Source organism: Aquarana catesbeiana, linkage group LG13, assembly GCF_042186555.1.
Source record: "Aquarana catesbeiana isolate 2022-GZ linkage group LG13, ASM4218655v1, whole genome shotgun sequence".
NCBI lineage: Eukaryota > Metazoa > Chordata > Amphibia > Anura > Ranidae > Aquarana > Aquarana catesbeiana.
In genome coordinates this window covers 186,952,195-186,966,604 of record NC_133336.1, presented here as the reverse complement: position 1 = coordinate 186,966,604, position 14,410 = coordinate 186,952,195, and the positions used below count along the sequence as shown (strand labels likewise).

At 41.7% G+C, this 14,410-nt stretch overlaps 1 protein-coding gene across 2 annotated transcripts in view; it reads left to right on the top strand.

Annotated features, from left to right (window-relative positions):
* CERS2 (ceramide synthase 2) overlaps positions 1-14,410 on the top strand; it is a 91,014-nt gene that overhangs the window by 59,548 nt on the left and 17,056 nt on the right. For both annotated transcript variants that reach the window (XM_073610277.1, XM_073610278.1), the window contains exons 5-7: positions 6,422-6,479; positions 11,145-11,195; positions 12,949-13,041. In XM_073610277.1, the coding sequence (XP_073466378.1) occupies positions 6,422-6,479; positions 11,145-11,195; positions 12,949-13,041 (202 nt within the window). The remainder of the gene's footprint in view (positions 1-6,421; positions 6,480-11,144; positions 11,196-12,948; positions 13,042-14,410) is intronic.

Below are 14,410 nucleotides of genomic sequence, written 5' to 3'. Positions count from 1 at the left end.
ATTTTAAAAATAATCTTTACACCTCCCTCCTTTTTCCAGCTTCCCAGCTTCTTTTTGTTTAGCTGAACTTTAGGCAGCCTTTTTCTGTTTCGATTTTTTTGTTTTGTTTTTTTGGACACATTTAAAAAAAAAAAAAACGTTAGTCCTAAAGATTAGGTAACACCCCCCCCCCCCAAAAAAAGAACCTAATTCCTGATAGCAGAAACTCTGGGCACTATAATGTTCGTAGTTTCAATTTTATATGTCGCATAATGTCAAATTTTCACTGAAAGATACAAGAAAGTTAATTTTATTGCTCATAATCGCCCTATATGGTAAAATACACTGTATTGTCAAAAGTATTGGGACGTCTGCCTTTACAGGACCACCCTTTTGCAGTTACAACAGCTTGAGCTGTTCTGGGAAGGCTGCCCACAAGGTTTAGGAGTGTGTCTATGGCAATGTTTGACCATTCTTCCACAATCACATTTGCGAGGTCAGGCACTGATGTTGGACGATAAGGCCTTCCTCAGTCTCTGCTCTAATTCATCCCAAAGGTGTTATATTGGGTTGAGGTTAGGACACTGTGCAGGCCAGTCAAGTTCCTGCACCCCAAACTCACTTATCCATGTTTTTATGGACATTGCTTTGTGCACTAGTGCGCAGTCATGTTGGAACAGGAAGGGGCCATTACAAGACTGTTCCCACAAAGTTGGGAGCATGAAATTGTCCAAAATGTCTTGGTATGCTGACCCCTTAAGAGTTCCCTTCACTGGAACTAAGGAGCCAAGCCCAACCTCTGAAACACAACCCCACACCATAATCCCCCCTCCACCAAATGATTTGGACCAGTGCACAAAGCAAGGTACATAAAGACATGGATGAGTGAGTTTGGGGTTGAGGAACTTGACTGACCTGCACCTCAACCCAATAGAACACCTTTGGGATGAATTAGAGAGGAGACTGTGAGCCAGGCCTTCTCGTCCACAAAAGTGCTCATCCTCACAAATACACTTCAAACATTCCCATAGACACTCCTAAACCTTGTGGACGGCCTTCCCAGAAGAGTTGAAGTGGTTAAAGCTGCAAAGGGTGGGCCAACTCCATATTGAACCCTATGGACAATATTGAACCACGGACACACGATCTGATTGTTGGCCAACCGAGGGTCAGACTTTTGTCAAAAGGGCGTGTGCCAGGATTTTGTCTTGCATACTAACGGCACACAATTGTCGGCCAACAAACAGGAACATAGTGACTTGCTAGACGTGCTACGAGACTACAAAGTGGAAGTTCATTTCTCAAGCGCCACCCTTTGGGCTCCTTCTGCTAATTTCGTGTTAGTAGAAGTTTGAGTGTTGATTCGCGCTTTTCAGTTTTGTGCATTTCAATTTATTTCTAAACGGCTGTTTGTCAACCAGCCATGTTGCGGAATCGGAGGAGAGAACGTGCTATTGGGCTTGGATTTAGTGCTTTGACCCAAGTCCAGTCCAGGAACAGGAGGAGGAGGAGTTCTTGGGCCAAAAATTGGTCCTCCTTCTGGGTTTGCGATGACGTTGAGATGCTCCGCATTCAATGGGGTACAGTATACCCTGAATGCAGAGGATCACTGCACATGTGCAGGTGACCTCATCCGCTATTGCCGATGTGAATAGCTCCTAAACAGTGCAGTGCAGGAGATATTTATTGTACCTACAGGTAAGCTTGACTTTAAGCTTACCTGTAGGTACAAATGAATATGGGGACTTCACTACCACTTTAAATCTACTAGTCCTCCCTCTTCCCCCAGACTGACAATGCTGCAGTCTAAAGGTGCCCCCTGTGCTCCTTCATCCAGAGTGGGGGGGCGCTCTAATACAGGAGGTGTGTAGGTCACCAGGTGAAAACAGAGAGAAAAATGCCTACAAATAAAAAATGGCCGCTTGACTGCTATTATAAGCATTGGGAGCAGTCAACTTGCTTGCGCTCTCCCATCCCACCGGCGCGTCCGCCAGCTGGTTGGACAGCCTAACAAAGCCGGGGAACTGTCTTGAACAGCTCTCCGCTATGGTAACCAGAAAGTGATGACCTGACCTTGCTTCCAGGTTACTTGGATGTAAATGGCACCACTTTTAAAAATGCAAAAGCATTCAAAAGCACTGATCTTGGTGTTTTGAATGCTTTTAAGTGCAAAGGAGAGATTTGGGTTCTTATTGACATCAGATCCCTCCATAAAGAGGACCTGTCACATGCATATTGCTGTCACAAGGATGTTTACATTCTTTGTGACAGCAATAAAAGTGATAAAAAAAAAAAAATGAAAGCAACAGTGTAAAAAATGAATAATTTAAAAAAAATAAAGTGCCCCCCTTCCCCTGTGCTTGTACGCAAAGGCCTGCATGCATGCAAACCGCAATCATCCCACACATGTGAGGTATCACCGCGAACGTCAGCTCATGGACAGTAATTCTAGACCTCCTCTGTAAATCTACAGTGGTAACCTGTTTTATCCGCTTCAGCCCCGGAAGATTTTACCCCCTTCCTGACCAGAGTACTTTTTGCGATTCGGCATTGCGTCGCTTTAACTGACAATTGTGCGGTCGTGCGATGTTGCACCCTTTTTTCCCCCCACAAATAGAGCTTTCTTTTGGTGGTACTTGATCACCTCTGCGGTTTTTATTTTTTGCACTATAAACAAAAAGAGTGACAATTTAAAAAAAAAAAAAAAAAAAAAGCAACATTTTTTACTCTTTGCTATAATAAATATCCCCCAAAAATATATAAAAAAACAATTTTTTCCTCAGTTTAGACGAATATGTATTCTTCTACATATTTTTGGTAAAAAAAATTAGCAATAAGCGTATATTGATTGGTTTGTGCAAAAGTTATAGCGTCTACAAAATAGGGGATAGTTTTATGGCATTTCTATTATTTTTTTTTTTTTTTATTAGTAATGGCGGCGATCTGCGATTTTTATCGGGACTGCGACATTATGGCGGACACATTGGACACTTTTGACACTATTTTGGGACTGGATGACGCAATTCTCTTGCGAAACGCAGCGTAGGGCTGAGCGGTGTCATCGCGTCACCTCCCACTGTCGTCGTAACTCCAGCAGGACGGGCTGTCTGTGAACATCCGGCCGGTGCCACAGACTGTCTTTCTTCAGAGGACGTTTTTCCTAATTTATATGTGAGTGTTTACTATACTTTTAAATAAATATCATCTGATTTTACACTATCGGAGCCCTCTTCTGTTTTCCCTTTATGATGATATTACTCCGCTGAGGGCTGAGCCTTTTTCCCTGTGGATCCATCCATCTGCACCACAGTTCCTGATGTCCCATTCCAGCTTCCATCTCGACTCCCTGGCGGTCCAGAGTAGTAGGATTTCACTGCCCATTTAGACCCTCTGTAACGGGGGGTCATGGGGTTCTGGTAAGCGGCCAGGCACTTTTATCTATGGTGGTGGACCCATACACCTGGGATTTCATACAATCGGACAATCTTAGATTGTTACATCACTTTTGGGTGTTCTTATATATGGACTTCTTTTTCATTATTTTTTTTATTTGCTTTCATCATATATTGCAGCTTTTCACGTTCATGTTTTTTGTACTAATGTTTTGATATATCATTATATATATTTTTTTTTTTATATATTTGCTTAAGGGGTGGTTGGATCACTTTTCAAACCCTGCACCTGTTTTTTGTCATATATCACTATATGCTTATATGTTTTCTTGTTTTTTGCTCTCAATGAGGTTGGGAATATTTTTCAGTTATACACATTGTAGTTTGTTTAAGCGCGAGTCATCAATTTTCTAATCTTACGTTTGTGTGTTTGTGTCACATATAGGACTCTGCAGCACATATTATTATTATTATTATTATTATTATTTCCTTTGATGCGCAGTTATTTTTCACTTTTTCCAGAACAGGGAAATGCCTTGTTTACATAGGAATCTCCCCGTTCTGCAGCTCCGTGACAGGACCGCCGGAACACCGGCGGACATCTGGTCCCGCGGGCACGTTCACACTGTGCGTGGCACGCACCCCCGCTAGCCCCGTCAATTAAAGGGGACGTACAGTACAGTTACGCCCGTTTGCCCACCGCTGCCATTGTGCCGACTTATATCGGCGTGCAGTGGTTGGCCAGTGGTTAAAGTGTCACCAATGGATAGTAAAATGTACGTTGTTTGTCGCCACTGCACAAGTTTAAAGTGTGATGTGTTTGGTACCTATTTACTCGGTATAACGTCATCTTTTATACTTTACAAAAAAGGGGCTTTTTTTCCATTACAATTCAATAAGCGTATTTTTTTTCCCAATAAATTGCCTTTGAAAAACTGCTGTGCAAATACCATGTGACATAAAAAAATTGCAAAGCCCACCAATTTATTCTCTAGATCCTCTGCTATAAAAAAAAAAAAAAAAAAAAAGTTGTTTTCTAGCAAAGAAAAACTGATTGTTACATGTGAACAAAAAGTGCCAGAAAAAGCTGGTTAAAGATGGTTAAAGTGTAATGTAAATGTTGGACACAAACCTGAACCAAAAAATGTTGTTGGACACGTATAACTCTGTGCTTGGAATGCCTTAGGTTAAAAAAAACAAACAAAAAAAAAACAAATCTAATCGACTACTACTTTAAATATGACTACAACACTTAGTTACTCATCGATATAAAAAATTTAGCACCTCGTGAATGAAGTATCTTGATCGGAATTATTTGCCTGCTAGTTGTTGAAATGCCGCCTCTTTAAATGTTTAATGAGTTTTTCCGATGCGTCGGCTGCTTCTATGGAAATGGCTTTAAACAAGCCACAGGCAAGAGAGTGACTGCTGGGCGTTGGGAACACACACAATACTACCTTGTAAGCCTCCGTAGACAATGTAGAGGAGGCTGTTGTACTGTGTCAACTTATTACTGTGAGAGCCAACACATTGCTTCCCTTTTTTTTTTTTTTTTTTTTTTTTTAAAGCTTTTATTGGTTGCTCTGTATTGTTGTACACATAGTACAATGCAGGTTACAACCTGTACAACAAATATTGATCTCTCTTAAAAAGCTTATTGTAGAAGGCGGTGGCTTGGACACCAACGGTTGTTGTGTGCCTTCCTTAACCCCTTGATTGGGAGTTCCCAACCTCATTCCCCCAACCCCCAAGTACCCCCAATAGGCCATGTTTTGGGAATTTCCCTTAAATAAAATAGCGGTCAAAAATACCCATCCATTGATATTGATTTAAAACAAGGTGAAGGACATTATGGGGACATGACCTGTTGGGGGTGCTTAAGGAATGAGGTTGGGAACCACTGCCCTTGGACCAGGGGTCTCCAAACATTTCGGTATGAGCATTGTATACTTAACAGATTTTTTTTCGGGCCGGAAATATTTGTAAAGTAAAACGAAAGAAATTTCAAACAAACTTAATTGTAGCTATTAATAAAGGGTGAACAAAAATATACATTCAATCTGCACCTTTCTTATGAGTCCCCTTTTAAATCAGCGTTCCCTTCAAAGTTCGTCTTTACATCAAAGTCCCAATCAGAGTGCCCCCTTACATCCAGAGTTATCATCAGAGCCACCTTATATCGGGGTCCACATCACAGTGCCTCCTTACATCGGAGTCTCCATCAGAGCCCCCTTAACTCAGGATCCCTATAAGAGTCTCTCTCCTTACATCAGAGTCCACCTCAGAACCACCCTCTTTACATCAGAGTCCTGATCAGTGTGCCCCCTTACATCAGTCCACATCAGAGCCCTCATCAGGGTCCCTAGCCTAGTCTCTACATACCAAATCGTTCTCTTCGTTCCTCCCAAGACCTCCTGCTCTTTAGTTTTCTTGTCACCTCCTCCCATGCTTGCCTTCCGGATTTCTCCCGAGTCTCTTCCATCTATGGAACTCCCTACCCCAATCTGTCCAACTGTCTCCTACTCCGTCCACTTTTAGATGATCCCTGAAAATTCTTCTTCTTCTTTTCAGAAGCCTATCCTGCTTCCACCTAATGACTATACTTTTATTTTCTCCATCAGCTCATCCCCCACAGTTATTATCTTTTTTTTGACTTGACCCTTACTTCTAGATTGTAAGCTCCAACGAACAGGGCCCTCTGATTCCTCCTGTATTGATTTGTATTGTAACTGTACTGTCTACCCTCATGTTGTAAAGCACTCTGCAAACTGTTGGTGCTATAAAAATTCTGAATAATAATGTAATCAATGCGACGGCCAATGAAGGTATAATCCATTGAAAGTTAAAAAAAGCTTTTTTTTTTTTTTTCATCTGAAGTGTGTTCCCCTCTTAATTATTTTATTTGTTAGACGGGATTATTAGGATTCCTATTCGTCCCGTCGAGGTGACCTCAAATGGGTAGATGTAAGAAAACGCTTTCTGCTACCAAGTGGTTAATAATGATCCATGTAGTGTATGATGGCTCTGAGATGTCTACGTTCTTTTCACAGTTGGAGATTCACCTTTTATCTTATTGCTTTCATTGCTGGCATTGCAGTCCTTATAGACGTAAGTAACTTTTTTTTTTTCCCTTATCCCAAATCTGTTGTCAGTTACATATTGAGATCGGTCATTCAAATGCCCTGCTGAAATTTTTCAACATAAGTGCTAAGTGGGGGGTTTCTGCCTTTTTAAAGCCCAACTCCAGCTAAACTTTTTTTTTTTTGTTTGTTTTTTGGATAGAGTGAAGAAGTTATACGCTAGCAATACAGTGAGGGAATAAAGTATTTGATCCCCTGCTGATTTTGTACCTTTGCCCATTGACACAGTAATGATCAGTCTTTAATTTTAATAGTAGGTTTATTTTTAACAGTGAGAGACAGAATAATGACACAGATATCCAGAAAAACGCATTCCAAAAAATTCTAAATTGATTTGCATTTTAATGAGTGAAATAAGTTTTTGATCCCCTATTAATCAGCAAGATTTCTGGCTCCCAGGTGTCTTCTATACAGGTAACAAGCTGAGATTAGGAGCACTCCCTTTAAGAGAGTGCTCCTAATCTCAGCTTGTTACCTGTATAGAAGACACCTGGGAGCCAGAAATCTTGCTGATTAATAGGGGATCAAAAACTTATTTCACTCATTAATCAGCAAGATTTCTGGCTCCCAGGTGTCTTCTATACAGGTAACAAGCTGAGATTAGGAGCACTCTCTTAAAGGGAGTGCTCCTAATCTCAGCTTGTTACCTGTATAAAAGACATCTGTCCACAGAAGCAATCAGATTCCAATCTCTCCACCATGGCCAAGAGCAAAGAGCTGTCCAAGGATGTCAGGGACAAGATTGTAGATCTACACAAGGCTGGAATTGGCTACAAGACCATCACCAAGCAGCTTGGTGAGAGGGTGACAACAGTTGGTGCGATTATTCGCAAATGGAAGAAACACAAAATAACTGTCAATCTCCCCCCAGTCTGGGGCTCCATGCAAGATCTCACCTTATGGCGTTTCAATGATCATGACAACAGTGAGGAATTTGCCCAGAACTACACGGGAGAATGTTGTCAATGATCTCAAGGCAGCTGGGACCATAGTCGCCAAGAAAACAATTGGTAACACACTACGCCATGAAGGACTGAAATCCTGCAGCGCCCGCAAGGTCCCTCTGCTTAAGAAATGTGTACAGGCCTGTCTGAAGTTCACTAATAAATATCTGAATGATTCAGAAGAGAACTGGGTGAAAGTGTTGTGGTCAGATGAGACCAAAATCAAGCTTTTTGGCATCAACTCAACTCTCCGTGATTGGAGGAGGAGGAATGCTGCCTATGACCCCAAGAATACCATCCCCACTGTTAAACATGGAGGTGGAAACATTATGCTTTGGGGGTGTTTTTCTGCTAAGGGGACAGGACAACTTCACCGCATCAAAGGGACGATGGACGGGGCCATGTACCATCAAATCTTGTGTGAGAACCTCCTTCCCTCAGCCAGGGCATTGAAAATAGGTCGTGGATGGGTATTCCAGCATGACAATGACCCAAAACACACGGCCAAGGCAACAAAGGAGTGGCTCAAGAAGTGGCACATTAAGGTCCTGGAGTGGCCTAGCCAGTCTTCAGACCTTAATCCCATAGAAAATATGTGGAGGGAGCTGAAGGTTCGAGTTACCAAACGTCAGCCTCCAAACCTTAATAACTTAGAGAGGATCTGCAAAGAGGAGTGGGGGAAAAAAATACAAATCAATTTATAACTTTTTTTTAAAATGCGTTTTTCTGGATATTTTTGTTATTCCGTCTCACTGTTGAAATGAACCTACCATTAAAACTATAGACTGATCATTTCCTTGTCAGTGGGCAAACATACAAAATGTGTATATATGTGTGTGTGTGTGTGTGTATATATGTATGTGTGTATATATATATATATATATAATATATGTGTGTGAATTGTGGGGGCTGCATATATTGGAGAAAAATGGACTTGAATAAGATTCGAGATTTGTGTGAAAATGAGAGAATTGTGTGTGTGTGTGTGTGTGTATATATGTGTATATATATATATATATATATATATATATATATATATATATATTAGTGTGTGAATATAAAATATAATTCTCTCATTTTCACAAAAATCTTGAATCTTATTCAAGTCCATTTTTCTCCCTTTAATTTTCTCCAATATATGCAGCCCCCACAATGCATTGGCCTTTTCTGTCTTTTTTGTACATTTTGTTGAAATCACAATAAATTTTGGACTCTACATTTAGTGTAGCACCCCATTCTCCCCAACTACTTATAAAAAATAGAGATGGTGGTGACTTTTTTTTCTTTTTTTTTTTCTTCCCCCCCCCCACCCCCACAATGGGAATTTAACAGTTGAAAGTGGCTTGTTTATCACTGAACAGTGATCTTCAATGGAGGACGAATTGCTGCCCTTTAGGGGCTTTTGTATATCTGTCCATCAACAGTAAGTGGGTGAAAAGGAGGAATATCTATCAAATTTGAAAGCCAGAATATTTTATTCTTGACATATAGTGACAACCAGTAGAAATGCAGTAGTCCACGCATTTCAGGGGCCCCTGAAGATCCCCCTTCCTTAGGGCTCTGCCTAGGGTTGCTGGCATTCCTGCATTGACTGTGATGTAATCTTCTTAAAAAAAAAAAAAAAAAAAAAAAAAAAGGGAGCCTAATCTTAAAATAGGCACAAGTGAAGAGCTCAGTGGCCATTGCCATTTCACAGCTGTTGAGATTTTCACATTTGTCTATGTTCAACCCTAGCCCAAGCCCTAATGAAGGAAGAGCCTTTGGCATCAAAATGTGTTGCTACTACATTTCTTCTTGTTATCAATATACTGCCAAGAATAAAGATGTATACACTTTTGAGCTGGTCATTTGGTGCCCTCTTCCGTTCATCCAAAACTTCTTAAGTTGGGAGGTTCTCATCCAGTGGGATCAACCACTCCACTGCTGTCCTCCGAGCGGCCGAGGTCAAGTTGGCAAGAGCTACCATCAGCTTGCATATGAGGATAGTCATTCTTAAGTTCAGGACTTCATGTTTGTCTGATTTGGTCTGCCTCGCTTTTATTGTTTTATTTTGTTATTCATATATAAAAACCTAAAGCTATGAGGCAAAATATTTGAAATCAGAGCGGTCTACATAAACTCGGATTCAGATGTTTATTGGACAATAGGGACAGAAGCTTTCAATTTGGTTGCCTTGGAGGAACTTAGACAATTCTTATCAGAGTCTTTGAAGCTGGATGCCATTTGGGACTGCTCTGCAATAACCTACACATTTGCCTTTATGGCATGTCATAAAAAAATCCAGTTTATTGCCGTATTTATGATTACATATTTAGATGGTGGTTCCCATTTTTAATGTACAACAGCCTCAATGAATATTGAATATCTGTTTGCATATGGGTAAGTCAGGTCATTATTGCAGATGCGCTGTACCCATTGTTTTTAGTTTTCCCTTGGAATATATTTAGTACCTTTTAAAGCCTGGTACACAAGATGAGATCATCGGACGAATGATCGTCTGCTTTTTTTTTTTTTTTCATGCTAGTCTTGTATTAAAAAAGAGGTTTCTAAAGTATGAAAATTCTCGAACAGAATAAAAATTTGAATGTAATGTACTGTATTTTCGGACAAAAACTGTACTGATTAACTCCTCTCTCGTTCTCACCGCTCTTGCGCACTTAGGGACACAGCACGACCCCGATCTCGGTAAAGAGCTGATGACGCAGCTTTTTACCCATGTGATCGGCTGTGTCCAATCACAGCTGATCACATGTAAACCCATAAGTGCCCTTTATTGGCTATCCTTGCCTTAAGCCTCGTACACACGGTACGATTGTTGGCCAACCGAGCGCCTGATTTTTGTCAAAAGGGCGTGTGCCTCTTGTCTTGCATACTAACTGTACACAATTGTCGTAACACAAATGTAGTGATGTACTACAAGGAATTTTAGCTTTTGAGCGCCACCCTTTGTGCCCCTTCTGCTAATTTCGTGTTTGGTGAGCATTGATTCCGAACATGCGTGTTTGTACTTTCGACACTTGTGTGACGGATTTGTGTACTGACCATACGAAAATCTGACGTCAAAGCGCTGTCAGCCAAAAATTTACTAGCCTGTCATCCGACATTTGTTGGCAGAAAGTTTAACAATTGTCAAAAGGAGCGTACTAACGGTAAGATTTTAGGACAACAGTCTGTCAACAGACATTACCCTGCCAACAATCGTAACGTGTGTATGAGGCTTTACACTTACATAGGAAGTGAGGTGAGGAGAGCCGATCAGCAACATCTCCTTGCAAGGGAGACTGTAAAGGTAACCAGGGCACTGGTTATCAGTGCAGCCCCAGCAGTGCCCATCAGTGATGCCAGTCAGTGCTGCCTTTCAGTGCCTGCTCATCCATGCTGCCCATCAGTGCCACCTATCTGTGCCCACCAGTGCCACTCATTTGTGCTGCATATCATGGCCACCTATCAGTGCCCTTCAGTGCCGCCTCATCATTAGCAAAAAATCAAAAACCCAGTAGTGATTAAATACTACCAAAAATCCTCTATTTGTGGGAAGAAAATGATTTTTTTTGCCCGATTTTTCGGGTTGTGTGTATGGGCTTTAAACATTTGCTGTATGTGTCATAGGTAGTACGAGATGTATTTTTTTGTGTGTGTCCTTTTCATTACGGTTACCTTGAGCTAGTATAATATTTTTCCATCCACAGAAGCCCTGGTTCCATGATCTCCGTGAAGTTTGGAGGGATTTTCCTAAACAGGTAACTATGACATTTCAAATGGGACTATTACCCGACTCGGCCTACTAATCAGAATGTCTAATAAGGTGGAAGGGGTCCCGTGGTTCCTGGCTATCCCCTGATTAATGTAAGGAGCCAGCCAGGAAGTCGTCTTCAAATTTTAATGTGCAAATCCGCATTCCCCCCCCCTTCACACACAGCATTTTCAGAATATATTGCTGGGAAAGATCTAATCCAGAGGATTACCTTAACATTTGGCTTGAAAAAGCTGGCACTGCTTTTTACAATACATTCGTCGTATGTACTAGATTGGACTTCCATGGCACAGCAATTATATGTTTTACTGTTATATATAATATACACACACACACACTATATTGTCATAATTATTGGGGCACTTGCCTTTGCACGCACATGAATTTTAATAGCTGTCCACAAGGTTTAGGAGTTTGTCTATGGGAATGTTTGACCATTCTTCCAGAAGCCCATTTGTGAGGTCAGGCACTGATGTGGACAAGAAGGCCTGGCTCACGGTCTCTGCTCGAATTCATCCCAAAGGTGTTCTATCGGGTTGAGGTCAGGACTTTGTGCAGGCTAGTTGAGTTCCTCCAACCCAAACTCGCTCATACACATCTTTAAGGAGCCTTGCTTTGTGCATTGGTCCAAATCATTTGGTGGAGGGGGGATTATGGTGTGGGGTTGTTCTTCAGGGGTTGGGCTTGGCCCCTTAGTTCCAGTGAAGGGAACTCTTAGGCTGGATTCACACCTATGCCTATTTAGTGCTTTTTCCAGATTTGCACTACAGAACGTGTTCCATAGGAAACCATGGTAAATGGACTGTAGTGCAAATCTGCAAAAAAGCACTAAAAAGGCATAGGTGTGAATCCAGCCATAAGGCGTCAGCATACCAAGACATTTTGGACAATTTCATGCTCTCAACTTTGTGGGAACAGTTTGGGGATGGCCGCTTCCTGTACCAACATGACTGCACACCAGTGCACAAAGCAAGGTCCATAAAGACATGGATGAGCGAGTTTGGTGCGGAGGAACTTGACTGGCCTGCACAGAGTCCTGACGTCAACCCGATAGAACACCTTTGGGATGAATTGGAGAGGAGACTGTGAGCCAAGTCTTCTCTTCCAACATCAGTGCCTGATCTCACAAATGTGCTTCTGGAAGAATGGTCAAACATTCCCATAGACACACTCCTAAACCTTGTGGACAGCCTTCCCAGAAGAGTTGAAGCTGTTATAGCTGCAAAGGGTGGGCCAACTCAATACTGAACCCTACAGACTAAGACTGGGATGCCATTAAAGTTCATGTGCATGTAAAGGCAGGCGTCCCAATACTTTTACCAGTATAGTGTGTGTGGATATGGATATGGATATAGATATAGATATAGAGAGATTTTTTTTTTTTTTGCATGTTTAGAAAAAAAAAAAGGTTTTTTTGGGTGGGGGGTGTGAATTTTAAAATATATTTCCTATATATATGTACTGGCTTTACTCAGAAAAGCTTGTTGTCTGCGAAGGTCAATAGCACAAGATCAAATTTATGGAGAGGGAGCACAAGTAGATTCCTCACTTACCTCTGGGGAACAAATCCAAGAAGAGAGAAAAAAAAAATCACCTCTGTCTTTTTGTAGAGAAAACATATAAATTATTATTTTCTTTTACAAAACAGGAAGAGCTGTATTATAGTACGTTGATACTGTGCCGATTTGTTGAGTTCTTCTCTAAACGCAAAATGTACATGTTTTATTTTCTGTCCGCAGACTATGCTACCCTCACAGTACTGGTATTATATGATAGAACTGGGCTTCTACTGGTCTCTCCTGTTCAGAGTGGCATTTGATGTCAAGAGGAAGGTAAGTAATCCTAAGGGATAGGTACATCATTTCCCTATGTATTAAGAGACATTGTATTTAGAACAGCAGCGTGGAGCTCAGCCTTGACCATTTGCTCACAGCACAAATAAGTCTCAGTCCTTCCCGTGAGGCATCCAGTCCACCCTGACCAGCTGCTTACGGCACAAATGATTCTCAGTTGGTCTTGTAAAGGATCCACCCTGACTAGCTGCTTACAGCACAAATTTGTCTTGGTCATTCCTGTGAGGGATCTGTCCTGACCAGCTACTTTAAAACATAAATGAGTCTCAGCCCTTCCTCTACGGATCCACCCTGATCACCTGCTTGCCCCCAAAAATGGGCCTCAGCCCTTCCGCTACGGATCCATTCTGATCACCTGCTTGCACCACAAATGGGCCTCAGCCCTTCCTCTACGGATCCATCCTGATCACCAGCTTGCACCACAAATGAGCTTCAGCCCTTCCTGTAAGAGATCCACCATGACTAGCTACTTACAGCACAAATGAGTCTTGGTCATTCCTGTGAGGGATCTGTTCTGACCAGCTACTTACAACGCAAATGAGGGATCCACCCTGAATGGTTGCTTACAGCACAAATGAATTTCAGTCCTTACTGTAAAACAGGGGACTCCAAACTATGGACCTCCCCAGATGTTGAGGGAATGCAAGATTCTGACGGTTACAGGCATGACTCCCAGAGGCAGATGCCTCATGATGGGACTTATAGTTCCTTAACAGCTGGAGGGCCATAGTTTGGAGACCCCTGCTGTAAAGGATCCGCCCTGACCAGCTTCTTACAGCGAAAATGAGACTCGCCCCTTGTAAGGGATCCACCCTGACCAGCTGCTGAGAGTACAAATGATTTTCAGTCCTTGGCCTTGGTCATTCCTGTGAGGGATTTGCTCTGACTAGCTGCTTACAGCAAAAGTGAGTCTGGGACCATCTTGTAAGGGATCAGCTCTGACCAGGTGCGCACACCACATGTGAGTTTCAGTCCTTCCAGTTCCACTGTTACCACCTGGAGTGAATATAGCTGGTAACCTCTCACATCTGACCCATTCGTGAGTTCTTCACTGCAACCCTTACAAATCTCTAATGCATACATTGTGTCCTAAACGTTTGGATCCATAGGTAAGCATAAGACTGGCTGAACAGAATTTCAACATCTTAGCAGGTAAAGCAGTTAATATACATTTCACTTCTGTATTTAGCTGAGTGACTTCAGATTTTAAAGTGTATCTAAAGCAAAGAACAAAAATATCATATATTGCAGCTTCCCTGATTTTAGATGGGGTGGCTGAATTTGTTTTCCTTTTTCTAGGCTGTTCGCCTTTATTTTAACCTGGTGATTCTGTCAGTAACACACTTCT